The sequence below is a fragment of the Erinaceus europaeus genome (genome assembly GCF_950295315.1).
Source record: "Erinaceus europaeus chromosome 5 unlocalized genomic scaffold, mEriEur2.1 SUPER_5_unloc_1, whole genome shotgun sequence".
NCBI lineage: Eukaryota > Metazoa > Chordata > Mammalia > Eulipotyphla > Erinaceidae > Erinaceus > Erinaceus europaeus.
The window spans coordinates 164,737-192,335 of record NW_026647112.1 but is presented as its reverse complement, the minus strand read 5'-3'; the positions used below and the strand labels follow the sequence as shown (position 1 = coordinate 192,335).

At 66.0% G+C, this 27,599-nt stretch overlaps 2 protein-coding genes across 5 annotated transcripts; one reads left to right on the top strand and one right to left on the bottom strand.

Annotated features, from left to right (window-relative positions):
* The first annotated feature begins 3 nt into the window (after positions 1-3).
* PCID2 (PCI domain containing 2) lies at positions 4-18,004 on the top strand. Its single transcript, XM_060183741.1, has 14 exons — positions 4-138; positions 1,496-1,585; positions 2,639-2,712; positions 2,880-2,947; positions 9,125-9,164; positions 10,041-10,095; positions 10,269-10,372; positions 10,494-10,569; positions 10,651-10,792; positions 12,277-12,377; positions 13,258-13,331; positions 14,984-15,109; positions 17,365-17,488; positions 17,600-18,004. Exons 1-14 carry the CDS (start codon positions 103-105, stop codon positions 17,687-17,689), a joined length of 1,200 nt encoding a protein of 399 aa, XP_060039724.1. The 5' UTR covers positions 4-102; the 3' UTR covers positions 17,690-18,004.
* On the bottom strand, positions 17,945-24,105 carry PROZ (protein Z, vitamin K dependent plasma glycoprotein). Of its 4 annotated transcripts, none has more exons than XM_016194470.2 (9): positions 23,929-24,100; positions 23,570-23,685; positions 22,254-22,417; positions 20,401-20,425; positions 20,036-20,149; positions 19,808-19,939; positions 19,594-19,682; positions 19,310-19,427; positions 17,945-19,100 (listed from the first exon to the last, which is right to left on the bottom strand). In XM_016194470.2, the coding sequence occupies exons 1-9, from the start codon at positions 23,952-23,954 to the stop codon at positions 18,574-18,576; spliced, it is 1,311 nt and encodes a 436-aa protein (XP_016049956.1). In that variant the 5' UTR covers positions 23,955-24,100; the 3' UTR covers positions 17,945-18,573. The 4 variants fall into 4 exon arrangements, with proteins under 4 accessions (XP_016049956.1, XP_016049958.1, XP_016049959.1 ...); XM_016194472.2 differs by having other exon boundaries at positions 23,901-24,099; XM_016194473.2 differs by having other exon boundaries at positions 23,925-24,099.
* Between the last annotated feature and the right edge of the window lie 3,494 nt (positions 24,106-27,599).

Genomic DNA, 27,599 nt, shown 5'->3' with positions numbered 1-27,599 from the left:
ACTGACGCGCGCGGCGCGAGGAGCGGGACGGGGCGGGCCGCCGGAAGTGACGCGCACGCGGCGGAGCGGCCGTTGTCACCGGAAGTGACGTGCGGAGCCGGCATGGCGCACATCACCATCAACCAGTACCTGCAGCAGGTGCGCCCGCGGGGCTCCCGGACGTCCCGCCCTCCCCGAGAGACGGGTGATGGGGACATGGGGGACATGGGGGATGGGGACGGGGTGCTGGGGACATGGGGACATGGGGACGGGGTGATAGGGACGGGGTGATGGGGACATGGGGACGGGGTGCTGGGGACATGGGGACGGGGTGATGGGGACATGGGGACGGGGTGCTGGGGACATGGGGACGGGGTGATGGGGACATGGGGACGGGGTGATAGGGACGGGGTGATGGGGTGATGGGGACATGGGGACGGGGTGATGGGGACGGGGTGATGGGGTGATGGGGACATGGGGACGGGGTGCTGGGGACGGGGTGCTGGGGACATGGGGACGGGGTGATAGGGACGGGGTGATGGGGACATGGGGACGGGGTGATGGGGACATGGGGACGGGGTGCTGGGGACATGGGGACAGGGTGCTGGGGACATGGGGACGGGGTGATAGGGACGGGGTGATGGGGTGATGGGGACATGGGGACGGGGTGATGGGGACGGGGTGATGGGGTGATGGGGACATGGGGACGGGGTGCTGGGGACATGGGGACGGGGTGATAGGGACGGGGTGATGGGGACATGGGGACGGGGTGCTGGGGACATGGGGACAGGGTGATGGGGACGGGGTGATGGGGTGATGGGGACATGGGGACGGGGTGATGGGGACATGGGGACGGGGTGATAGGGACGGGGTGGTGGGGACATGGGGACGGGGTGGTGGGGACGGGGTGATGGGGACGGGGTGATGGGGACATGGGGGACGGAGTGATGGGGACATGGGAACGGGGTGGTGGGGACATGGGGACGGGGTGGTGGGGACATGGGGACGGGGTGGTGGGGACATGGGGACAGGGTGATGGGGACATGGGGACGGGGTGGTGGGGACGGGGTGATGGGGACATGGGGACAGGGTGATGGGGTGATGGGGACATGGGGATGGGGTGATGGGGACATGGGGGATGGGGTGGTGGGGACATGGGGACGGGGTGATGGGGACATGGTGATGGGGTGATGGGGACATGGGGACGGGGTGGTGGGGACGGGGTGATGGGGACATGGGGACAGGGTGATGGGGTGATGGGGACATGGGGATGGGGTGATGGGGACATGGGGGATGGGGTGGTGGGGACATGGGGACGGGGTGATGGGGACATGGTGATGGGGTGGTGGAGACATGGGGACGGGGTGATCGGGGACGGGGATGCGGTGATGGGGACGGGGACCGGGTTACCGGGTGATGGGGGACGGGATCGGGTGACCCGGGGGCCGGGTGGCGCAGGGACCGGTGTCCGAAGTGGGTGGCCGCGTGACCCTGCTCGGCGCCATCCTCCCCCCAGGTGTACGAGGCCATCGAGTCCAGAGACGGGGCGTCCTGCGCGGAGCTGGTGTCCTTCAAGCACCCCCATGTGGCCAACCCTCGGCTGCAGGTGCGGGGCCGGCAGGGGCGAGGCTGGGGAGCCGGCGAGGGGTCAGGACAGGCCGCCCTCACCCCTGCCCCCACCCCTCAGCCCCGAGCCACGAGCCCCCCCCCCGCCTCTCAGCCCCTCAGCCCCCCGCCCCTCAGCCCCTCAGCCCCCCGCCCCTCAGCGCCTCAGCGCCTCAGCACCTCGCACCTCAGCACCTCAGCCCCTCAGCCCCTCAGTCCCTTGCCCCTCAGCCCCTCAGCCCCCTGCCCCTCAGCCCCTCGCCCCTCAGCCCCCCGACCCTCAGCCCCTCAGACCCCGCCCCTCAGCCCCTCAGCCCCTCGCCCCTCAGCCCCCCGCCCCTCAGCTCCTCAGCCCCCCGCCCCTCAGCCCCTCGCCCCTCAGCCCCCCGCCCCTCAGCCCCTCAGCCCCTCAGACCCCGCCCCTCAGCCCCTCAGCCCCTCAGCCCCTCAGCCCCTCAGCCCCTCGCCCCTCAGCCCCTCAGCCTCTCCGCCCCTCAGCCCCTCAGCCCCTCAGCCTCTCCGCCCCTCAGCCCCCCGCCCCTCAGCCCCTCAGCCCCTCGCCCCTCAGCCCCTCAGCCCCTCGCCCCTCAGCCCCTCAGCCCCTCAGCCTCTCCGCCCCTCAGCCCCTCAGCCCCTCAGCCTCTCAGCCCCCCGCCCCTCAGCACCTCAGCCCCCCGCCCCTCAGCCCCCCGCCCCTCAGCCCCTCAACCCCTCAACCCCTCAGCCCCCCGCCCCTCAGCCCCTCGCCCCTCAGCCCCTCAGCCCCTCAGCCCCTCAGCCTCTCAGCCCCTCAGCCCCTCAGCCCCTCAGCCTCTCAGCCCCTCAGCCACACGCCCCTCAGCCCCCCGCCCCTCAGCCCCTCAGCCCCCCGCCCCTCAGCCCCCCGCCCCTCAGCCCCTCAACCCCTCAACCCCTCAGCCCCCCGCCCCTCAGCCCCTCAGCCCCTCAGCCCCTCAGCCCCTCAGCCCCTCAGCCTCTCAGCCCCTCAGCCCCTCAGCCCCTCAGCCACACGCCCCTCAGCCCCCCGCCCCTCAGCCCTGGCCTGTGCCCCCAGATGGCCTCTCCGGAGGAGAAGTGCCAGCAGGTCCTGGAGCCCCCGTACGACGAGATGTTCGCGGCTCACCTGAGGCAAGTGGCGGCCGGGGGCTCCCTGCCGCATCTCCCAGCCGCTGTGCGCACACAGGTCCTGGGCGGGCGGGGGTCCGGCTCTCACCCGGGGCTTCCCGGGCCCACCCTGTGCTCCGGCCGGGCGGGTGGGAGGAGACCTCGGAGACCCCGCCCTCTGCCCCTCCCAGGTGCACCTACGCAGCCGGGAATCACGACTTCGTGGAGGCCTACAAGTGCCAGACCGTCGCCGTCCAATATCCTCGTCCCCGCGTGTGTCTGTGAGCGAGCGAGCGAGTGAACGAGGCCGCTGGCCCAGGAGCGGCAGAGATGTGCGCACATGGCCCGAGCTTCACGCAGCGGCAGCCGTGACCCTCCTGCCCCAGTGCCCACTCTCTGGCCCTCCTGCCCCTGGATCCTGCCCTCTCACCCTCCTGACCCCGGAGCCTGCCCTCTGACCCTCCTGCCCCTGGATCCTGCCCTCTCACCCTCCTGCCCCTGGATCCTGCCCTCTCACCCTCCTGACCCTGGATCCTGCCCTCTGACCCTCCTGCCCCTGGATCCTGCCCTCTCACCCTCCTGACCCTGGATCCTGCCCTCTCACCCTCCTGCCCCTGGATCCTGCCCTCTCACCCTCCTGCCCCTGGATCCTGCCCTCTCACCCTCCTGACCCTGGATCCTGCCCTCTGACCCTCCTGCCCCTGGATCCTGCCCTCTCACCCTCCTGCCCCTGGATCCTGCCCTCTCACCCTCCTGCCCCTGGATCCTGCCCTCTCACCCTCCTGCCCCTGGATCCTGCCCTCTCACCCTCCTGCCCCTGGATCCTGCCCTCTCACCCTCCTGCCCCTGGATCCTGCCCTCTCACCCTCCTGCCCCTGGATCCTGCCCTCTCACCCTCCTGCCCCTGGATCCTGCCCTCTCACCCTCCTGCCCCTGGATCCTGCCCTCTCACCCTCCTGCCCCTGGATCCTGCCCTCTCACCCTCCTGCCCCTGGATCCTGCCCTCTCACCCTCCTGCCCCTGGATCCTGCCCTCTCACCCTCCTGCCCCTGGATCCTGCCCTCTCACCCTCCTGACCCCGGAGCCTGCCCTCTCACCTTCCTGCCCCTGGATCCTGCCCTCTGACCCTCCTGCCCCTGGATCCTGCCCTCTCACCCTCCTGCCCCTGGATCCTGCCCTCTCACCCTCCTGACCCTGGATCCTGCCCTCTCACCCTCCTGACCCTGGATCCTGCCCTCTCACCCTCCTGCCCCTGGATCCTGCCCTCTCACCCTCCTGCCCCTGGATCCTGCCCTCTCACCCTCCTGCCCCTGGATCCTGCCCTCTCACCCTCCTGCCCCTGGATCCTGCCCTCTCACCCTCCTGCCCCTGGATCCTGCCCTCTCACCCTCCTGCCCCTGGATCCTGCCCTCTCACCCTCCTGCCCCTGGATCCTGCCCTCTCACCCTCCTGCCCCTGGATCCTGCCCTCTCACCCTCCTGCCCCTGGATCCTGCCCTCTCACCCTCCTGCCCCTGGATCCTGCCCTCTCACCCTCCTGACCCTGGATCCTGCCCTCTCACCCTCCTGCCCCTGGATCCTGCCCTCTGACCCTCCTGCCCCTGGATCCTGCCCTCTCACCCTCCTGCCCCTGGATCCTGCCCTCTCACCCTCCTGCCCCTGGATCCTGCCCTCTCACCCTCCTGCCCCTGGATCCTGCCCTCTCACCCTCCTGACCCCGGAGCCTGCCCTCTCACCTTCCTGCCCCTGGATCCTGCCCTCTGACCCTCCTGCCCCTGGATCCTGCCCTCTCACCCTCCTGCCCCTGGATCCTGCCCTCTCACCCTCCTGACCCTGGATCCTGCCCTCTCACCCTCCTGCCCCTGGATCCTGCCCTCTCACCCTCCTGCCCCTGGATCCTGCCCTCTGACCCTCCTGCCCCTGGATCCTGCCCTCTCACCCTCCTGCCCCTGGATCCTGCCCTCTCACCCTCCTGCCCCTGGATCCTGCCCTCTCACCCTCCTGCCCCTGGATCCTGCCCTCTCACCCTCCTGACCCCGGAGCCTGCCCTCTCACCTTCCTGCCCCTGGATCCTGCCCTCTGACCCTCCTGCCCCTGGATCCTGCCCTCTCACCCTCCTGCCCCTGGATCCTGCCCTCTCACCCTCCTGACCCTGGATCCTGCCCTCTCACCCTCCTGCCCCTGGATCCTGCCCTCTCACCCTCCTGCCCCTGGATACTGCCCTCTGACCCTCCTGCCCCTGGATCCTGCCCTCTCACCCTCCTGCCCCTGGATCCTGCCCTCTCACCCTCCTGCCCCTGGATCCTGCCCTCTCACCCTCCTGCCCCTGGATCCTGCCCTCTCACCCTCCTGCCCCTGGATCCTGCCCTCTCACCCTCCTGCCCCTGGATCCTGCCCTCTCACCCTCCTGCCCCTGGATCCTGCCCTCTCACCCTCCTGACCCTGGATCCTGCCCTCTCACCCTCCTGCCCCTGGATCCTGCCCTCTCACCCTCCTGCCCCTGGATCCTGCCCTCTCACCCTCCTGCCCCTGGATCCTGCCCTCTCACCCTCCTGCCCCTGGATCCTGCCCTCTCACCCTCCTGCCCCTGGATCCTGCCCTCTCACCCTCCTGCCCCTGGATCCTGCCCTCTCACCCTCCTGCCCCTGGATCCTGCCCTCTCACCCTCCTGCCCCTGGATCCTGCCCTCTCACCCTCCTGCCCCTGGATCCTGCCCTCTCACCCTCCTGACCCTGGATCCTGCCCTCTCACCCTCCTGCCCCTGGATCCTGCCCTCTCACCCTCCTGCCCCTGGATCCTGCCCTCTCACCCTCCTGACCCTGGATCCTGCCCTCTCACCCTCCTGCCCCTGGATCCTGCCCTCTCACCCTCCTGCCCCTGGATCCTGCCCTCTCACCCTCCTGCCCCTGGATCCTGCCCTCTCACCCTCCTGCCCCTGGATCCTGCCCTCTCACCCTCCTGCCCCTGGATCCTGCCCTCTCACCCTCCTGCCCCTGGATCCTGCCCTCTCACCCTCCTGCCCCTGGATCCTGCCCTCTGACCCTCCTGCCCCTGGATCCTGCCCTCTCACCCTCCTGCCCCTGGATCCTGCCCTCTCACCCTCCTGACCCTGGATCCTGCCCTCTCACCCTCCTGACCCTGGATCCTGCCCTCTCACCCTCCTGACCCTGGATCCTGCCCTCTCACCCTCCTGCCCCTGGATCCTGCCCTCTCACCCTCCTGCCCCTGGATCCTGCCCTCTGACCCTCCTGCCCCTGGATCCTGCCCTCTCACCCTCCTGCCCCTGGATCCTGCCCTCTCACCCTCCTGCCCCTGGATCCTGCCCTCTCACCCTCCTGCCCCTGGATCCTGCCCTCTCACCCTCCTGCCCCTGGATCCTGCCCTCTCACCCTCCTGCCCCTGGATCCTGCCCTCTCACCCTCCTGCCCCTGGATCCTGCCCTCTCACCCTCCTGCCCCTGGATCCTGCCCTCTCACCCTCCTGCCCCTGGATCCTGCCCTCTCACCCTCCTGCCCCTGGATCCTGCCCTCTCACCCTCCTGCCCCTGGATCCTGCCCTCTCACCCTCCTGCCCCTGGATCCTGCCCTCTCACCCTCCTGCCCCTGGATCCTGCCCTCTCACCCTCCTGCCCCTGGATCCTGCCCTCTCACCCTCCTGCCCCTGGATCCTGCCCTCTCACCCTCCTGCCCCTGGATCCTGCCCTCTCACCCTCCTGCCCCTGGATCCTGCCCTCTCACCCTCCTGCCCCTGGATCCTGCCCTCTCACCCTCCTGCCCCTGGATCCTGCCCTCTCACCCTCCTGCCCCTGGATCCTGCCCTCTCACCCTCCTGCCCCTGGATCCTGCCCTCTCACCCTCCTGACCCCGGAGCCTGCCCTCTCACCTTCCTGCCCCTGGATCCTGCCCTCTGACCCTCCTGCCCCTGGATCCTGCCCTCTCACCCTCCTGCCCCTGGATCCTGCCCTCTCACCCTCCTGACCCTGGATCCTGCCCTCTCACCCTCCTGCCCCTGGATCCTGCCCTCTCACCCTCCTGCCCCTGGATCCTGCCCTCTCACCCTCCTGCCCCTGGATCCTGCCCTCTCACCCTCCTGCCCCTGGATCCTGCCCTCTCACCCTCCTGCCCCTGGATCCTGCCCTCTCACCCTCCTGCCCCTGGATCCTGCCCTCTCACCCTCCTGCCCCTGGATCCTGCCCTCTCACCCTCCTGCCCCTGGATCCTGCCCTCTCACCCTCCTGCCCCTGGATCCTGCCCTCTCACCCTCCTGACCCTGGATCCTGCCCTCTCACCCTCCTGCCCCTGGATCCTGCCCTCTCACCCTCCTGCCCCTGGATCCTGCCCTCTCACCCTCCTGCCCCTGGATCCTGCCCTCTCACCCTCCTGCCCCTGGATCCTGCCCTCTCACCCTCCTGCCCCTGGATCCTGCCCTCTCACCCTCCTGCCCCTGGATCCTGCCCTCTCACCCTCCTGCCCCTGGATCCTGCCCTCTCACCCTCCTGCCCCTGGATCCTGCCCTCTCACCCTCCTGCCCCTGGATCCTGCCCTCTCACCCTCCTGCCCCTGGATCCTGCCCTCTCACCCTCCTGCCCCTGGATCCTGCCCTCTCACCCTCCTGCCCCTGGATCCTGCCCTCTCACCCTCCTGCCCCTGGATCCTGCCCTCTGACCCTCCTGCCCCTGGATCCTGCCCTCTCACCCTCCTGCCCCTGGATCCTGCCCTCTCACCCTCCTGCCCCTGGATCCTGCCCTCTCACCCTCCTGCCCCTGGATCCTGCCCTCTCACCCTCCTGCCCCTGGATCCTGCCCTCTCACCCTCCTGCCCCTGGATCCTGCCCTCTCACCCTCCTGCCCCTGGATCCTGCCCTCTCACCCTCCTGCCCCTGGATCCTGCCCTCTCACCCTCCTGCCCCTGGATCCTGCCCTCTCACCCTCCTGACCCTGGATCCTGCCCTCTCACCCTCCTGCCCCTGGATCCTGCCCTCTCACCCTCCTGCCCCTGGATCCTGCCCTCTCACCCTCCTGCCCCTGGATCCTGCCCTCTCACCCTCCTGCCCCTGGATCCTGCCCTCTCACCCTCCTGCCCCTGGATCCTGCCCTCTCACCCTCCTGCCCCTGGATCCTGCCCTCTCACCCTCCTGCCCCTGGATCCTGCCCTCTCACCCTCCTGCCCCTGGATCCTGCCCTCTCACCCTCCTGCCCCTGGATCCTGCCCTCTCACCCTCCTGCCCCTGGATCCTGCCCTCTCACCCTCCTGCCCCTGGATCCTGCCCTCTCACCCTCCTGCCCCTGGATCCTGCCCTCTCACCCTCCTGACCCTGGATCCTGCCCTCTCACCCTCCTGCCCCTGGATCCTGCCCTCTCACCCTCCTGCCCCTGGATCCTGCCCTCTCACCCTCCTGCCCCTGGATCCTGCCCTCTCACCCTCCTGCCCCTGGATCCTGCCCTCTCACCCTCCTGACCCTGGATCCTGCCCTCTCACCCTCCTGACCCTGGATCCTGCCCTCTCACCCTCCTGCCCCTGGATCCTGCCCTCTCACCCTCCTGCCCCTGGATCCTGCCCTCTCACCCTCCTGCCCCTGGATCCTGCCCTCTCACCCTCCTGCCCCTGGATCCTGCCCTCTCACCCTCCTGCCCCTGGATCCTGCCCTCTCACCCTCCTGCCCCTGGATCCTGCCCTCTCACCCTCCTGACCCTGGATCCTGCCCTCTCACCCTCCTGCCCCTGGATCCTGCCCTCTCACCCTCCTGCCCCTGGATCCTGCCCTCTCACCCTCCTGCCCCTGGATCCTGCCCTCTCACCCTCCTGCCCCTGGATCCTGCCCTCTCACCCTCCTGCCCCTGGATCCTGCCCTCTCACCCTCCTGCCCCTGGATCCTGCCCTCTCACCCTCCTGACCCTGGATCCTGCCCTCTCACCCTCCTGCCCCTGGATCCTGCCCTCTGACCCTCCTGCCCCTGGATCCTGCCCTCTCACCCTCCTGCCCCTGGATCCTGCCCTCTCACCCTCCTGCCCCTGGATCCTGCCCTCTCACCCTCCTGCCCCTGGATCCTGCCCTCTCACCCTCCTGCCCCCGGTGCCTACCCTCTGACCTTCCTGCCCCCGGTGCCTGCCCTCTGACCCTCCTGACCCCGGAGCCTGCCCTCTCACCCTCCTGCCCCTGGATCCTGTCCTCTCACCCTCCTGCCCCCGGAGCCCACCTTCTGACCCTCCTGCCCCCAGATCCTGCCCTCTGACCCTCCTGCCCTTAGAGCCCGCCCCCTGACTCTCCTGCCCCCGGTGCCCTCCCCCTGACTGGATCGGGAGGGAGGGAGGGAGGGAGGCTTGCTGACACAGCGTGTGCCAGCCGTCCTCCCTGAGCTGGGGCGCCAGTGCTGTGTGGACGTGGGGTGCGCGGCTGTCATCGTCCCCAGCGCACACTTGCCTTCCTTAGCCTCTCACATCTTTCCTGCGGGCGTTTCAGGCCCACAAGGAGGAGAACTGGTGAGTAGGGCGGGGCCGGGCCTGCGACAGACGGACCCAGACCAGACCGTGGCGACAACGCTGCCTCCGGCCGGGCCACACCCGCGGGGGAGCTAGGGGGGGCCGCAGCTGGCTCGCTCTTCCTGTCTCTCTTTTTCTCTCTCTCTGATCTTTCTGCGGAAGAAAGGAAGGAAGGTGGCCCCTGGGAGTGGCGGGTCACGGGCACCGGCCGAGTAGTCATGGTGACGGGGGGGGGGGGGGGGGGGGGAGCTGGAGAGAGCAGGTGGTGTAGACGGAGCCCGTGGGTGTGCGTGAGAGCGCCTGGCTGCCTGCGTGTCGTGTGGGGGCGGGAGCTCTGCTCCCTCCCTGCTCCTGGGGGCATTTCATTTCTCCTTTTTCTCTTCTCTGCCTCCAGGGTCATCGCGTGGGCTGGTGTTTACACTAGGGAGCTGCTGCTCCCGGAGCCTACTTTTCCCCTTTCCTTACAAAGCCCCCCTTTTAAAAAGCATTTATTTGTTCTCCTTTTGTGTCCTCATCTGGTTGTCATTGTTGTCGTGGTTGGATAGGACAGAGAGACATGGAGAGAGGAGGGGAAGACAGAGGGGGAGAGACAGACAGACACCTGCAGACCTGCTTCACCGCCTGGGAAGCGACTCCCCTGCAGGTGGGGAGCCGGGGCTCGAACCGGGGTCCTTCAGTTTTCTTTCTATGGAGGTGTGAGCAGAGGCCAACAGTCCCGCTCCCCTGCTCCTGAAGTTTCTGCTGCCGGGGGAAGCGGGGCTTGAACACACGTCCTTGTGCACAGCCACTGGCGCTCTCCCAGACGAACTGCCAGAACTGCCACTGTCCGAGGGGGGGATGCCCCAGGGCCCGCTGACCCCCGCCCTGCCCCCCCAGGGCCCTGCCCGTCATGTACGCCGTGGCTCTGGACCTGCGCGTCTTCGCCAACAGCGTGAGTCTCGCCCGCCCGTCGCGTGAGGGGGTGGGGGGCGGCTCTCGGGCCGAGTCACGGGGCGGCAGCACAGACCCCGATGGCGGGGCCCGGTCCCGGTCGGGCCGATGCCTCACAGACGACGGGCCGCCCGCCTCACTCCTGGCTGCGGGCTCAGAGCCGCTGTCCCCCAGGCCGACCAGCAGCTGGTGAAGAAGGGGAAGAGCAAGGCGGGGGACATGCTGGAGAAGGCGGCCGAGCTGCTCATGAGCTGTTTCCGCGTGTGCGCCAGTGACACGTGAGTGTCCGCACCCGCCCGCCCTCTCGCCGTGCACGTCCCGTGGCGCCCCCGCGTCTGAGGCTGCCGTGAGCGCCGGCCGGGGCGCCCCACGCCTGAGTGCCGGCCATCCCCTTCACAGCCGCGCCGGCATCGAGGACTCCAAGAAGTGGGGCATGCTGTTCCTGGTGAACCAGCTATTCAAGATCTACTTCAAGGTGCGCGGCGCCCGTTCCCTGCCCCGGCCCCAGCCCCGGCGGGACACGGCCGCGTGGGCCTGACGGGTGGTGCGTCCTCAGATCAACAAGCTGCACCTGTGCAAGCCGCTGATCCGCGCCATCGACAGCTCCAACCTGAAGGAGGACTACAGCACGGCACAGAGGGTCACCTACCGCTACTACGTGGGCCGCAAGGCCATGTTCGACAGCGACTTCAAGCAGGGTGAGCTCGTCTCCCTCTCCCTCTCCCTCTCCCTCTCCCTCTCGCTCTCCCTCTCCCTCTGCCTCTCCCTCTCCCTCTCCCTCTCCCTCTCCTCTCCCTCTCCCTCTCCCTCTCGCTCTCCTCTCCCTCTCCCTCTCCCTCTCGCTCTCCTCATCTGTCGCGGGGTGGACGCAGCCCCGGCAGAGACACTGGCGGCAGAGAGAGAGGCCTGCCTCCGGGGAGCTGTGGCTGCCTGTGCACTGCGTCCGGGAGCCTGAGTCTGGGTCCCCTGCAGCTGCAGCCCCCTGGGCTCTGCCCCTCTGGACAGGCCGGGGACTCTGTTTTTTTTTTTTTTTTTTTTTTTTATCTTAGGTATCTTCCATTCTGTTGTCTTTGTTGTTTTATTATTGTTGTTGTTATTGATGTCATCGTTACTAGGACAGAGAAATGGAGAGAGGAGGGGAAGACAGAGAGGGGGAGAGAAAGACAGACACCTGCAGACCTGCTTCACCGCCTGGGAAGCGACTCCCCTGCAGGTGGGGAGCCGGGGGCTCGAACCCGGATCCTCACACCGGTCCCTGCGCTTTGCGTCACGTGCGCTTAACCCGCTGCGCCACCGCCCAATTCCCTCTTTTTAAAAAAGATTTTATTTGTGAGAAAGCTAGGAGGAGAGAGAAAGAACCAGACGTCACTCTGGCACATGGGCTGCCAGGGATCAAACTCAGGACCTCACGCTTGAGAGTCGAAAGCTTTGCCACTGCGCCACCTCCCCGGCTCCGTTCTGTGCAGACAGCTTCTCAGGAGGGGCTGACCCCCCAGCTGCCCTTCGGGGCGCAGCGCGGCCCGGCACCGGGTGTCTGGGCGGGCACACGCTGGGGGACGGCTCCCGGCCCTCCTGGCCTCTGAAGCAGGGACGGCCTGGGTCGGACGGCGGCGCGGGCCTCTCCCTCCTCCTCTGGGAAGGCAGCTCCTTTTTCTCCCTGCCGCCACGGTTGTCGGCGGGGACGGGGCCGCACGCCCAGTCCCCACTCGGGAGGCCGTGTCCCTCTCCTCCTTCCTTTTCGATTCTCTCTCCGTCCCGGTGGACAGAGAGGTAGAGGTGGGGTAGGGAGAGAGGCGGCTGGGGGGGGGGGCGGGGGCCGGAGCCGGGTCCCCGCACACGTGCTTTGCGTGTCCGGCGGGTGCCCTACCGCCTGGCACCTGTAAGCGTGCGATTTGGTACCCCACGGCGAGGTGGGGCTGCGGTGCGTGCCGGGCCCCTCTGTCAGCAACAGGAGACACGTAGATGGGGGCTGGCGGGGAGTGAGCCCTGTGGGGAGGCCCTCGGGGCCCCTGGGTCTCGGCGTGGGAAGAGCTCAGGGTCCGTGCCGGGGTGTCCGGGGGCGCCGGGAGGTGTCTGACGCAGGCATGGCCTGGACGGTGTCCCCGTGGGGCGGCAGCTTTGGGTCCCTCCCGGGGCGCGGGGTCAGGCCTCAGGGCGGCCTGACTGACTGGGACGCCCACAGCCGAGGAGTGCCTGTCCTTCGCCTTCCAGCACTGCCACCGCGCAAGCCGGAAGAATAAGAGAATGATTCTTATTTACCTGCTGCCGGTCAAGATGCTGCTGGTGAGCCGCCCCAGGACCCCAGGCCCCGGGACATGGCAGCCCTGCAGTGACCAGACCCCCAGGCCCCGGGACATGGCAGCCCTGCAGTGACCAGACCCCCCCAGACCCCGGAACATGGCAGCCCTGCAGTGACCAGACCCCGGGACATGGCAGCCCTGCAGTGACCAGACCCCCAGACCCCGGGACATGGCAGCCCTGCAGTGACCAGACCCCCAGACCCCGGGACATGGCAGCCCTGCAGTGACCAGACCCCCAGGCCCCGGGACATGGCAGCCCTGCAGTGACCAGACCCCCAGACCCCGGGACATAGCAGCCCTGCAGTGACCAGACCCCCAGACCCCGGGACATGGCAGCCCTGCAGTGACCAGACCCCCAGACCCTGGGACATGGCAGCCCTGCAGTGACCAGACCCCCAGGCCCCGGGACATGGCAGCCCTGCAGTGACCAGACCCCCCCAGACCCCCTCCCCAGGGCACAGGTCAGGGGCCTGAGCCAGCAGGGGGCTCACTGTCCCCCAAATCCTGAGTGACCAGGCTGGGTCAGCAGGGAGAAGTCGGGCAGGGTCAGGGGTCCATGTGGGCGCTGTCCTCCAGAGTGACCCCCCAGGGGCCGCCCCTCAGTGCAGGTGAGCCCCCTGTGCCCGCGGCCCCTCAGTGCAGGTGAGCCCCCGGTGCCCGTGGCCCCTCAGTGCAGGTGAGCCCCTGGTACCCGCGGCCCCTCAGTGCAGGTGAGCCCCCTGTGCCCGCGGCCCCTCAGTGCAGGTGAGCCCCCTGTGCCCACGGCCCCTCAGTGCACGCGGCCGCCCCATCTGTCCCCGAGGGAGTTGGGCTTCTCCTGCCACGCGAGGCGGGTGGCCAGTCACGGGTGTCGGGTCCCACAGGGCCACATGCCATCCACGGAGCTGCTGAAGAAGTACCAGCTGCTGCAGTTCGTGGAGGTGACCAAGGCTGTGAGGTAGGGCGGCCCAATGGGGCTGCACCTGACCCTCCCGCACCCTCCCTGCAACCTCCCATACCTGACCCTCCCGCACCCTCCCGCACCTCACCCTCCTGTACCCTCCCTGCACCTGACCCTCCCGCACCTGACCCTCCCGCACCTGACCCTCCCGCACCTGACCCTCCCGCACCCTCCCTGTACCTGACCCTCCCGCACCTCACCCTCCTGTACCCTCCCGCACCTCACCCTCCTGTACCCTCCTGCACCCTCCCTGCACCTGACTCTCCCGCACCTGACCCTCCTATACCCTCCCTGCATCTGACGCTCCCACACCTCACCCTCCCGCACCCTCCCTGCACCTGACCCTCCCGCACCTCACCCTCCTGTACCCTCCCTGCATCTGACCCTCCCACACCTCACCCTCCTGCACCTCACCCTCCCTACACCCTCATACACCCTCCCGCACCTTCCCCGACACCCATGGTCTCCACCCCTGGGCCAGGATGCACCCCCAGCCCCGACTGCCAACTCTGCCCCCATGGCCCTGACCACCCGGTTTAACCCTGACCCCCATCTGCCCCATGGCCCTGACCACCCGGCTTAACCCTGACCCCCATCTCCCCCATGGCCCTGACCACCAGGCTTAACCCTGACCCCCATCTCCCCCATGGCCCTGACCACCCGGTTTAACCCAGACCCCCATCTCCCCCATGGCCCTGATCACCCGGTTTAACCCTGACCCCCATCTCCCCCATGGCCCTGATCACCCGGCTTAACCCTGACCCCCATCTCCCCCATGGCCCTGACCACCCGGCTTAACCCAGACCCCCATCTCCCCCATGGCCCTGACCACCAGGCTTAACCCTGACCCCCATCTCCCCCATGGCCCTGACCACCCGGCTTAACCCTGACCCCCCATCTGCTCCCATGGCCCTGATCACCCGGCTTAACCCTGACCCCCATCTCCCCCATGGCCCTGACCACCAGGCTTAACCCTGACCCCCCATCTGCTCCCATGGCCCTGACCACCCGGCTTAACCCTGACCCCCCAATGCTCCCATGGCCCTGACCACCCGGCTTAACCCTGACCCCCATCTCCCCCATGGCCCTGACCACCAGGCTTAACCCTGACCCCCCATCTGCTCCCATGGCCCTGACCACCCGGCTTAACCCTGACCCCCCATCTGCTCCCATGGCCCTGACCACCCGGCTTAACCCTGACCCCCATCTCCCCCATGGCCCTGACCACCCGGCTTAACCCTGACCCCCATCTCCCCCATGGCCCTGACCACCCGGCTTAACCCTGACCCCCATCTCCCCCATGGCCCTGACCACCCGGCTTAACCCTGACCCCCATCTGCCCCCATGGCCCTGACCACCCGGCTTAACCCTGACCCCCATCTGCCCCCATGGCCCTGACCACCCGGCTTAACCCTGACCCCCATCTCCCCCATGGCCCTGACCACCCGGCTTAACCCTGACCCCCATCTCCCCCATGGCCCTGACCACCCGGCTTAACCCTGACCCCCATCTCCCCCATGGCCCTGATCACCCGGCTTAACCCTGACCCCCATCTCCCCCATGACCCTGATCACCCGGCTTAACCCAGACCCCCCATCTGCCCCATGGCCCTGACCACCCGGCTTAACCCTGACCCCCATCTCCCCCAGCGACGGGAACCTGCTGCTGCTGACAGAGGCGCTGAGCAGGCACGAGGCCTTTTTCATCCGCTGCGGCATCTTCCTCATCCTGGAGAAGCTCAAGGTCATCACCTACAGGAACCTCTTCAAGAAAGTGTGAGATGCTGACCTGCTGCCTATGACCCCTGACCCTGCTGCCTGTGACCCCTGACCCCGCCTCCTGTGACTCCTGCCACACCTCCTGTGACCCCCCTGCTCTCATCTCATGTGACCCCCCTGCTCTCACCTCCCGTGACCCCCTGCTCTCACCTGTGATCCCCCCTGCTCTCATCTCCTGTGACCGCCCTGCTCTCACCTCATGTGACCCCCCTGCTCTCACCTCTGACCCCCTGCTCTCACCTCCTGTGACCCTCCTGCTCTCACCTCCTGTGACCCTCCTGCTCTCATCTCCTGTGAGCCCCTGCTCTTATCTCCTGTGACCCCCTGCTCTCATCTCCTGTGACCCCCTGCTCTCACCTCCTGTGACCCCCCTGCTCTCATCTCCTGCTCTCACCTCCTGTGACCCTCCTGCTCTCACCTCCTGTGACCCTCCTGCTCTCACCTCCTGTGACCCCCTGCTCTCATCTCCTGTGACCCCCTGCTCTCACCTCCTGTGACCCCCTGCACTCATCTCCTGTGACCCCCTGCTCTCACCTCCTGTGACCCCACCGCTCTCATCTCCTGTGACCCCCCTGCTCTCATCTCCTGTGACCCCCCTGCTCTCATCTCCTGTGACCCCCCTGCTCTCATCTCCTGTGACCCCCCTGCTCTCACCTCCTGTGACCCCCTGCTCTCACCTCCTGTGACCCCCTGCTCTCACCTCCTGTGACCCCCTGCTCTCACCTCCTGTGACCCCCTGCACTCATCTCCTGTGACCCCCTGCTCTCACCTCCTGTGACCCCACCGCTCTCATCTCCTGTGACCCTCCTGCTCTCACCTCCTGTGACCCCCTGCACTCATCTCCTGTGACCCCCCTGCTCTCATCTCCTGTGACCCCCCCTGCTCTCAACTCCTGTGACCCCCTGCTCTCACCTCCTGTGACCCCCTGCTCTCACCTCCTGTGACCCCGTGCTCTCACCTCCTGTGACCCCCTGCTCACACCTCCTGTGACCCCCCTGCTCTCACCTCCTGTGACCCCCCTGCTGTCACCTCCTGTGACCCGCTGCTGTCACCTCCTGTGACCCGCTGCTCTCACCTCCTGTGACCCGCTGCTCTCACCTCCTGTGACCCCCCCTGCTCTCACCTCCTGTGACCCCCCTGCTCTCACCTCCTGTGACCCCCCTGCTCTCACCTCCTGTGACCCCCCTGCTCTCACCTCCTGTGACCCCCCTGCTCTCATCTCCTGTGACCCCCCCGCTCTCATCTTCTGTGACCCCCCCCGCTCTCACCTCCTGTGACCCCCCTGCTCTCACCTCTTGTGACCCCCTGCTCTCACCTCCTGTGACCCCCCCTGCTCTCACCTCCTGTGACCCCTGCTCTCACCTCCTGTGACCCCCTGCTCTCACCTCCTGTGACCCCTGCTCAGCTCGTGTGATCCCCCTGCTCTCACCTCGTGTGACCCCCTGCTCTCATCTCCTGTGACCCCCCCTGCTCTCACTTCCTGTGACCCCCCCGCTCTCATCTCCTGTGACCCTCCTGCTCTCACCTCGTGTGACCCCCTGCTCTCACCTCCTGTGACCCCCTGCTCTCACCTCCTGTGACCCCCTGCTCTCACCTCCTGTTACCCCCCTGCTCTCACCTCCTGTTACCCCCCTGCTCTCACCTCCTGTGACCCCCCTGCTCTCACCTCCTGTGATCCCCCTGCTCTCATCTCCTGTGACCCCCCCGCTCTCATCTTCTGTGACCCCCCCCGCTCTCACCTCCTGTGACCCCCCTGCTCTCACCTCTTGTGACCCCCTGCTCTCACCTCCTGTGACCCCCCCTGCTCTCACCTCCTGTGACCCCTGCTCTCACCTCCTGTGACCCCCTGCTCTCACCTCCTGTGACCCCCAGCTCTCACTTCCTGTGGGCCCCCTGCTCTCACCTCCTGTGACCCCCCTGCTCTCATCTCCTGTGACCCCTGCTCTCACCTCATGTGACCCCCCTGCTCTCATCTCCTGTGACCCCTGCTCTCACCTCCTATGACCCCCTGCTCTCACCTCCTGTGACCCCCAGCTCTCACTTCCTGTGGGCCCCCTGCTCTCACCTCCTGTGACCCCCCTGCTCTCACCTCCTGTGACCCCCTGCTCTCACCTCCTGTGGGACCCTCTGCTCTCACCTCCCTTCTGTGCTGGGGCTGTGACCCGCTCACCCTCTGCTGGCGGCTCAAGCTCCCTGCCCGAGAGCTGCGGCCCGTGTCCCTGCTCTGCTGTGGATGACGCCCTGCCCTGCAGGTACCTGCTGCTGCGGACACACCAGCTGTCCCTGGACGCCTTCCTCGTGGCCCTGAAGCTCATGCAGGTGGAGGACGTGGACCTCGAGGAGGTGCAGTGCATCCTGGCCAACCTCATCTACATGGTGCGCACGTGCACATGCACGCGGGGTGGGGCGGGGCGGGGTCCACGTGCCCCTGGCCTGGGCAGGCGGGGTCGGGGCTGGGGCTGGGCTGAGTGCGGCCTCTCTCCTCAGGGCCACATCAAAGGCTACATCTCCCACCAGCACCAGAAGCTCGTGGTCAGCAAGCAGAACCCGTTTCCCCCGCTGTCCACCGTGTGCTGAGGGCGCTGGGCAGAGCCAGGGCCGATGGCCCCGGCCCCGAGGTGCCGCCTCTGTCGTGGGGGCCCCCGAGGGCCCTGCAGGCAGCTACGTCCCCCACCCGCACACTTGGGCGACTTCCCGAACCCCAACAGCGCCACGTCTGGCCGTGTGCCGTCGCCACCCTCCTGCCGCAGAGGCTCGTGAGCGACGTGGGTGACCCTCGGCCCCCTCCCCGGGGCCTTTACGTCTGTCGGTTCGTGCAGAACACGCGGCAGGCGAGGCCACATGATGTTTATTTGAGCTCGGTTCACAGCAGATTAAAGCAGCACAGAAGCTCTTCCGGAGAGCGTGGGCTCTCTGTCCCTGCCCGTGTGGACCGGTACCTGGGGGCACAGACCCTCCGGGGGCCACGGGCATCTCCCGTGTGTGGCCTGCAGGCCCAGCTCCGGCCCGAGAGCCCGTCGTCAGTCCCGGTGTGGGTGATGGCCGTGGTCTGTGTGCCTGAGTCCCGGGGGCTGCCCTGCGCGGTCCGGCCTGTCCCCCGCTGGGGCTCTGAGGCAGAACCGGGGGCCTGCGGGCAGCTCACACCCCCTCGCTCTGCGTTTGCTTCGGCACCGGCTCGGACCCAAGTGCGTGTTTGAGGAGACGGGGTGGGTGGGCTGGTGGGAGCGGGGTCGGCTCCTCCTGTGGGCTGTCCCCCACTCGGGCTCCTCTGCTCAGAGCGCGGCGTGGACCCGGCTGGGCGGCCTGGCCCTCGGTCCCTGCCCCCGGCCCTCTCCCAGGCCCCCTCCCCTGCCCCCGCACCACCCCTGCTCTGGGCCTGGGTGGGTGCGTCCCGGCCCGCACGCTACTACTCGGGCTCCTCCTCCCCCCATGGGCCCGGAGCACCAGCCCCACAGCCCCCGTCACTTCGTGACCTGCCGCAGCCAGAGCGCCAGCCGGGGCACCCTGGTGAGGAGCAGCGCCCCCTGGGGCGTCCCCGGGGTCCCCTCGCCGGGAACCCCGCCCAACAGCCCCGTCAGGAACCAGGCGCCCCGATGCCAGCGCACCACCGTGCTGCCTGCCCACCAACGTGCCCCCGAGGCCGCCAGCGGCCGCTCGCAGGAGAGCCTGGTGCCGGGGGGTGTCCCAAGGGTCGTGGCGCAGGCCCTGCCGTCCAGAGCGGTGACGGGCAGCTGGGCGGGGGTGGCCGGCCCGGGGCCCCGGAGTGTCCAGCCAGTAAGCAGCCCAGCCGAGCCCGGGACCAGCACACGCTCCGCGAAGGCCCACTCGGGCAGGCAGACGGGCGGCCCCACGTCCACGCAGCGCAGGGGCGGGTCCAGCTCTAGCACCGCCACGTCATAGTCCGAGCGTCTGGGTGACCCGGGGCTGAAGCCGGGGTGCACGTGCCACCGGGACACCCACCTGGGCTCCGCGCCTGCTCCGGGGGCCCCTGCAACACAGCTGCCTCGGTGTCGGCCGCGGGGAGGGGCCTGTCCCGGGTCGGGAGGCCGGGCCCCCCAGGCCTGCGTGTCCTCTGCACCCTGCCCCCGCTCATCTGGGTGAGCGCGTCTGCCCGCCCTGCCCCCGCCCCGAGGCTCCAGCACCAGGTGGCTCGGACTGTGGCGCCCCTCCTGCCCCTCCTGTCCCGGCGGGACTCACCGGCGCGCACGCTGATGTTAGCGTGGAGCAGGGCGCAGCGGGCCGTGGTCAGCGCGAAGGCCTCCTGCAGCAGGACGCCCGCGCAGAACGCCGTCCCCTCCCCGTCCTCCAGTGTCACCTGCCACACCCAGGGCCACGTGAGGGGCGCCCATGTCTGAGCCGTGGACATAGTAGTGTGAAGCCCTCGTGAAGGGTGGGGTTCTGGAAGACCCCCAGAAGGCTGGGGCGGAGGGGACCGACTCGGGCTGTGGCGGGAGAGGGAGGCGGCGGGGTGGCGCTCGTACCTGCCACGGGAAGACGCGAGGGACACATCCCGCTGGGGCCGTGGCGTCGGCCTGGTCACCCGGAGTCGGGACCCCGCAGGCGCACTGGTCTTCACGGGGGGGACAGACGGTGGGTGGTGAGGCCCCTCGAGTGGAGCGGGAGAGCAGGGTGACCCCGGCCGCCTCAGCCTCCAGGTGAGCGGCAGGTATTGGGGGCTGCCAGGGGCCGACTCACCCAGGGGCTCGCAGGCCTTGCGGTCCTCGCCCAGCCGGTGTCCCTGGGCACAGCTGCAGGTGTAGGCCTGCTCTCCCGGATGGCAGAAGTGCTGGCAGCCGTCGGTCCTCAGGGGGTGACACTCCTGCTTGGCTGGTCGCGAGGAGGGACAGAGACGGTGAGCCGGGGTCCCCTGTGAGGCTGCGGCTCAGCCCCCACCCCTGGCCAGCCCCAGCCCCGGGCTCTCACCAAAGGCGCAGTTGGGGCCTTCGAACCCTGAGCTGCAGGAGCAGGAGTAGCCGCGGACGTGGTCCTGGCAGGTGCCATTGTTAAGGCAGGGCTGGGACACACACGGGGAGCCGCCTGCCGAGACACCCCAACCACCTCGGAGTGGGGCACCCGACACCCCAGCGGGGCGCCACAGGGTGGGGGACCGCCGAGAGCTCCGCAAGGGGGGAGGGGGCCCACGATCCCTCACAGCACCACAGATGTCCCCCTTCATCCTGTTGTCCCCTGCAGGTCCCCTGGCCGCTGGCCTCCTCCAGCCCCAGGCCCTGTGGTGGGGACCCTGGGGTGCTCCCCTGAAGCCAGGGGCAGAGGGACTGGCCACTCACCCATGTAGCGTTTCCAGAAGTCGTCCTGCACGAGGAAAGCCAGGGTCGGTCACCCCTCCTGCCCGTTGTCCCCAGCCCTGGGGTGCGGCTTAGCCACTGTCCCCAAGGCGGCTCCTGTCCTGTCCCCTCACTCCAGCCCAAGGACTATGGCCACAGCCCCAGGACGCCTGTCAGCCCCCTCTGCCCTGCAGGCCCTGCATCCTGGCCTCGCGTGGTCGGCGGTGTGGACGTGGCCGGGGGCTGCCCCTCACTGGCCGAGGCCCCGAGCAGGTGCCGGGGAGCCACTGGACACCTGTGGACACGAGTCCCGCTCTGGACACTTGGCCTGGTGCCTCTGCTTCCAGAAGCCACTGGGGTCAGTGCCCATGTGACAGGTGGGGGAGCGTCACACTCTGCGGGCCTCCCGGGGACTTTTAAACAGGTCTGCAGAGACCCTCCTGCCTGAGACTCCAGGTTGAGTCCCCAGCACCACCATCACCAGCCAGAGCTCTGCAGGACTCTACCCACCCCATAAAAAATTGGCAATTTTTAAAAAATTTTAATCAGAGCACTGTTTAGCTCTGGCTTATGGTGGTGCTGTGGATTGAACCTGGAACTTTGGAGCCTCAGGCATGAGATTCCATTACCATAACCTTTATGCTATCTACCCCTCCACCCATAAAATGTATTTTTAAAAGACTCAGGCTGCAGGTGGTGGCACATTTATTTGAATGCACCTGTTACCATACCCAAGGGCCCAGGTTCAAGCCCCTGGTCCCCACCTGCAGGGGAAAACTTCACAAATGGAGACGTAGAAATCCCTCTTGATTTCTGGTTCTCTATCCAATAAATAAAGATAATAATTAAAAAATAAGGAGTGGTCCGGTAGCACAGCGGGTTAAGCGCACGTGGCACAAAGCGCAGGGACCGGCATAAGGACCCCAGTTCGAGCCCCCGGCTCCCCACCTGCAGGGGAGTCGCTTCCCAGGCGGTGAAGCAGGTCTGCAGGTGTCTGTCTTTCTCTCCCCCTCTCTGTCTTCCCCTCCTCTCTCCATGTCTCTCTGTCCTATCCAACAACAACGGCATCAATAACAACGATAACAACTACAACAATAAAACAAGGGCAACAAAAGGGAATAAATAAATATAAAAAAATTTTTTAATTATTGGAGCAGGGGTAGATAGCATAATGGCTATGCAAACAGACTCTTATGCCTGAGGCTCCAGAGTCCCAGGTTCAATCCCCTGCACCACCATAAACCAGAGCTGATCAGTGCTCTGGTAAAAAAAAAAAAAAAAAAAAAAAAAAGATTCATGAGAGCCAGGGTGCCATCTGGCACGTGCGACATGGGGAATTGAACCCAGAGCCTCATGACTGAGAGCCCAGAGCTCTGCCCACTGTGCCACCCGGCCTGCCCTGTGGGAAACTCGGCTGCCTAGCAGTCCACCTGTGACAGATACACCTCTATCGTCTGTCCTCCGTATCATCTTTTTTTGTTGTTGTTAATTATTTTTATCTGATAGATAACAGAAATTGGGAGGAAGGGGGTGAGATGCCCGCAGACCTGCTTCACCACCTGTGAAGCGGCCCCCCTGCAGGTGAGGAGCCGGGGGCTCGAACCAGAACCGTAAGTCGGTCCTTGTGCTTTGTAATATGTGCGTTTAACCCGCTGCGCTACCGCAGGCCGCCTGCCTGTCTGCCTGCCTGTCATCTCTGCTCCATCAGTCGTGGCTGACGACGGTGCTGGGGATTGAACCTGGGACCCCAAGGCTTCATGTGTCTGCACACCCCTGCTGCTGGGTCCCCACTGCCCTCCAGTTCATCACAGCCGCCTGACCAGACCCGCCCGCTGTCCCCGGGGGCCTGGACACACCGTGCGCTGCTCGTCCTCGAACACCTCGCGGGCCTCCTCCAGGGTGCAGATCTCTTCGAAGCACTCCCGCTCCAGGTCCCCCTCAAACAGCTCTTCCAGCAGGCGGGGGCCCGCCCGGCGGGCGCGAGACAGCAACCCCAGGGCCCGGGGGGCCGGGAGGAACACTAGGGGCGAGGCTGGTTTTGGAACCCTGCTCTCCTGCCATGCCACCCCAGGGTGTCCCCCACCAGGGAGGGACACGGGGCCAGAGTCATCCTGGAGGACACAATGACACAGTCACTCTGGAGGACACGGGGACATGGTCACCCTGGAGGGACACGGTCACCCTGGAGGACACGGGGACACGCTCACCCTGGAGGACACGGGGACACGGTCACCCTGGAGGACACGGGGACACGGTCACCCTGGAGGGACACGGGGACACGGTCACCCTGGAGGACACGGGGACACGGTCACCCTGGAGGATACCGGGTCACAGTCACCCTTAGCACACAGGGACAGTCACCCTGGAGGGACACGGAGACACAGTCACCTGGAGGACACAGGGACACAGTCACCCTGGAGGACACGGGGACACAGTCACCCTGGAGGACACGGGGACACAGTCACCCTGAAGGACACGGGAACAGAGTCACTCTGGAGGACACGGGGACACAGTCACCCTGGAGGGACACGGGGACACAGTCACCCTGGAGGACACGGGGACACAGTCACCCTGGAGGATACCGGGTCACAGTCACCCTTAGCACACAGGGACAGTCACCCTGGAGGGACACGGAGACACAGTCACCTGGAGGACACAGGGACACAGTCACCCTGGAGGACACGGGGACACAGTCACCCTGGAGGACACGGGGACACAGTCACCCTGGAGGACACAGGGACAGTCACCCTAGAGGGACACGGAGACACAGTCACCTGGAGGACACAGGGACACAGTCACCCTGGAGGACATGGGGACACAGTCACCCTGGAGGACACGGGGACACAGTCACCCTGAAGGACACGGGAACAGAGTCACCCTGAAGGACACGGGAACAGAGTCACCCTGGAGGACACGGGGACACAGTCACCCTGGAGGGACACGGGGACACAGTCACCCTGGAGGGACACGGGGACACAGTCACCCTGGAGGACACGGGGACAGTCACCCTGGAGGACACGGGGACAGAGGGACACGGGGACACAGTCACCCTGGAGGACACGGGGACACAGTCACCCTGGACATGGGGACAGTCACCCTGGAGGACACGGGGACAGTCACCCTGGAGGACACGGGACAGAGTCACCCTGGAGGACTTGGGGACAGAGCCTACCTGTGGGCTCAGTCAGGACAGGGACGAGGACAGGGAGCAGGGCGAGGACAGGGAGCCAGGGTGTGTGGTCAGCCATTGTGTCCACAGCAGTGGTCAGCATAGAGGCCAGAGTCCACCTGCCACAGGGTTGAGTCCAGAGCCACGCCCATGAGGAGGCCGCACGGAACAACGGGGGTGGGGCCGGGGCAGCAGTGGGGGTGCGTGACAGAGCTCCAGACACAGGCCTCCGTGTCGTCCTCCACGGGACAAAGGGAGCACGGCCATGGCTCTGCCTGCCATGCAGCTGGGCCTCAGTCAGCACAGGGCTGGGCCAAGCCCATCGCCCACTCACCCACTCAGTGACCCACTCGCTCACCCACTTGTGGGGAGCACGGGGTGGACACATGAATCTCACAAGGTTGGCGGCCACGTAAGTCTTCCCTCCCCCACAACAACGTCCTACACCTTCCCACCTGAGCACGGCATTCCTTAAACATTTAAGCCTGCTCCACTCTGTTTCCTATACTGTGTCCGTCAGATATAAAGGAAAAGGAGGAGATGCTGGGGAATTATGCAGATGCAGTCTTTGCCCTCAGGCTCTGCCACTTCCCACGAGAGTTAATACGGTATTCTCAAGGCCTTTCCCAACCAATCCTGTCCTGACACGTCACTCCTGGATTTTGCCCTATAAAAAGCCCTCCTACTTCCACCCCCCCCCTCCTGCCTGTTTTTTACCTCGGTGACGGAAGGGTGGTGCACATAGCGGGGGACGGCCACTTTTGGCTAGCTCCACGTGGCCCAAACCGCTGCGCTCTGACCCAACCCTGAGGTGCCCGCACGAATACAGAATTGTGTTCCCTCTCCGCTCTGGATTCTCTTTTCCTCTCTCCTCTGCGTCCTCCCGCTGCAAAGCGACATGTGTAAGCTTGATAGAGGTTAGGGAGAACTCCCCCCATCCTTGGATGGAGGTCTGGGAAAGACACCCCCTTGTGAGTCTCTTGCCAAGGTAAGCAAAGGGGAGAAACTGCGTCTCTCAGACTTAATTCTTCCCTTCCAGACTCTCAAGCCCACAGAGACCTCACTGCCTCTCCCCACTGACTGCAGGCCACATGGCCGCCTGCCTTAAGGTTCATTCAAAGTTCACATAGTCTCCCAGAGTTCACACAACCACCCCACTTCTGATCACTAGAGAAAGCACACTCCATCACACACCTCTCTGACATCAGTCAGTGAGACTCCAAACTTTATTTCCTTATGGCTCTGATACCTACCATGCTCTGTTTATCTTCTCTCTGTCTCGCCCTGCTGGTTTAACCCCTATGTTTCTCTCAAATACCTTTGGATAATTAAGTTGTTTGCATCATGGAGAATAATTGTCTTGACCTTTATGTGTCTCATCCATTCCTGTCATACCAGCCCCCTACCATAGGGGCAAGTTGACCTTTAAGAAACCTGTGATTTTTGACGTATTTGAAATATGTTGTCTGAATTCCTATTTAAACCTACGTTCTTCTGCCATTAAATGAGAGTGCCTCCATTCTCCCTGGTTTCTCTTGTCTCTATTTCACGTCGTCTCTTGAGGGAGCGAGGGAGAACCAGTCAGTTTGCCTTTCTGTTGGACTTCACCACACGGGAGTGCCAGCACCCACTCAGTGACCCACCCGCCCACTCACCCACTTAGTGACCCACTCACCCAGTGACCCACTCGCTCACTCAGTGACCCACTCACCCACTCAGTGACCCACCCGCTCACTCACCCACTCAGTGACCCACTCACTCACTCAGTGACTCACTCACCCACTTAGTGACCCACTCACTCACCCACTCAGTGACCCACTAGCTCACTCAGTGACCCACTCACCCACTCAGTGACCCACTCACCCACTTAGTGACCCACTCGCTCACTCACCCACTCAGTGACTCACCCACTCAGTGACTCACTCACCCACTCAGTGACCCACTCACCCACTCAGTGACCCACTCACTCACTCACCCACTCAGTGACTCACCCACTCAGTGACCCACTCGCCCACTCAGTGACCCACCCGCCCACTCAGTGACCCACTCGCTCACTCACTCACTCAGTGACCCACTCACCCACTCAGTGACCCACTCGCCCACTCAGTGACCCACCTGCCCACTCAGTGACCCACTCACCCACTCAGTGACCCACTCGCCCACTCAGTGACCCACTCGCTCACTCACCCACTCAGTGACTCACCCACTCAGTGACCCACCCGCCCACTCAGTGACCCACTCGCTCACTCACCCACTTTTTCACTCATCCACTCACTCTCACCCACTCACTCACCCACCAACCACTTGCCTACTCACTCCAGCTCACTGTGGAGAAAATAGTTTGAACATGGTGGCAGGAAGGACCCACAGTCCCCAGGGAGGTGAATGAATGGTGAAGGGGGCTGAGAGGGCCACCCCTCCACCAGCCAGCACTTCTCTCTCTCTCTTTTACCTGTATGTATTTTAAATAGAGATAGAAATTGTGTCGGAAGAGAGACAGAGAGACACCTGCAGCCCCGTTTCACCACTCATGAAGCTTTCCCCCTGCAGGTGGGGACCAGGGGCTTGAACACGGATCCTTGCGCACTGTCATGTGTGTGTGTTTAACCAGGTGTGCCACCACCTGGCCCCAGCACTTCTCTCTCTCTCTCTCTCTAAATATTCCCTTTTGTTGCCCTTGCTGTTTTATTGTAGTCATTGTTGGACAGGACAGAGAGACATGGAGAGAGGAGGGGAAGACAGAGAGGGGGAGAGAAAGACAGACACCTGCAGACCTGCTTCACCGCCTGTGAAGTGACTCCCCTGCAGGTAGGGAGCCGGGGGCTAGAACCAGGATCCTCACGCCGGTCCCTGTGCTTTGCGCCACGTGCCCTTAACCCGCTGAGTTACCGCCCGACTCCCAGCATGTCTTTCTTTGTCTTTTTTTCTTTTAAGATTTTATTTATTTATGAGAAAGACAGGAGGAGAGAGAAAGAAGCAGACATCACTCTGACACATGTGCTGCTGGGGATCGAACTCGGGACCTCATGCTTGAGAGTCCAGTGCTTTATCCACTGAGCCGCCTCCCGGGCCACAACACGTCTCTTTCTAAGGAAGCTTCACTTTCCGCCCTTGGCCCCCAGTTTGAGTCACTGATCCTTTATTAAGGAGACGTCCCTTCCGGCTCCTCCTGCACCCTGGCCCGGCCAGCTGCCGCGCAGTCCATGGGCTGTGGCCACAGAGGACGTGGCCGTGTCCCCTTAAAGTCCTTCTCACTGTCCCCCGGCTGTCCTACCCAGGTGAGGGAAGCAGTTCAGCAAATGCACCGGGTCCCCATTTCAGCAAAACAGGAGCAAGAAAAGAGGGAGCGGGAGGAAGAGAGCCCCTTAACCAGGACCCGGAGGCAGCCGCCCGGACGGGCCTCGCTCTGGCTTTGCCCGCGAGGCCCCCCCGCGTGAGCGCCGGCACCACATGGGAGGGGCTGTGACACCGCAGCTCCTGGAGTTGGGGGCCGGGGGTTCTGTCTCCGCACCCCCACAGCCTGAGACCTGCAGACTGTCCCAGCGCCGGGGACATGGTGGCCAGGTAGACGCAGGATGGGGCCTCCACACACGGCTGCCAGGGCTCCTGGCTGGGCCGTGACATCCCCAGGCTGGGGACACAGCGGCAGGGGGCGGGAGCCGTGCGCCGGGCCTGCTGGGCAGGGTCCAGCTCTGCAGCAGCTCCACACCGACAACAGCAGGGGTGCGTGTAGGCTCAGAGACGGGTCCCCATGCCACGTCCCCCCGCCCCCTGGCGGCATCGATTGCCCGTCCTTGGCGGGATGGCGGTGGGTCTGAGCGGGACTTTGCTCCTGGCTGACACACGGCGGAGTGGGGGTGGGGCTGGGGGCAGGGGAGCCTCACAGCCGGGCACCCGAGGGGGTAGGGCACCCCTGCCGGCGACCCCCTACGCCACCTCCCCTCTGCTCTTGGGGTCACCTGCGGGACCCCCTCTGCCGAACCAGGACCCCAGGCCCAGACACCTCCTGGGTTGGGGATGGGGGATGGGGGAT

Coding starts and splice junctions, on each gene's coding strand:
- PCID2 (XM_060183741.1), top strand. CDS start 103: ATGGCGCACATCACCATCAACCAGTACCTGCAGCAG. Junction 1,586..2,638: donor TGGCCAACCCTCGGCTGCAG/GTGCGGGGCCGG, acceptor CTGTGCCCCCAG/ATGGCCTCTCCGGAGGAGAA. Junction 2,948..9,124: donor CCAGACCGTCGCCGTCCAAT/ATCCTCGTCCCC, acceptor AGCCTCTCACAT/CTTTCCTGCGGGCGTTTCAG.
- PROZ (XM_016194470.2), bottom strand. CDS start 23,954: ATGTGTCCACCCCGTGCTCCCCACAA. Junction 23,686..23,928: donor CCACCCCGTGCTCCCCACAA/GTGGGTGAGCGA, acceptor ACCCTGTGGCAG/GTGGACTCTGGCCTCTATGC. Junction 20,150..20,400: donor CTTCTGGAAACGCTACATGG/GTGAGTGGCCAG, acceptor GTGTCTCGGCAG/GCGGCTCCCCGTGTGTGTCC.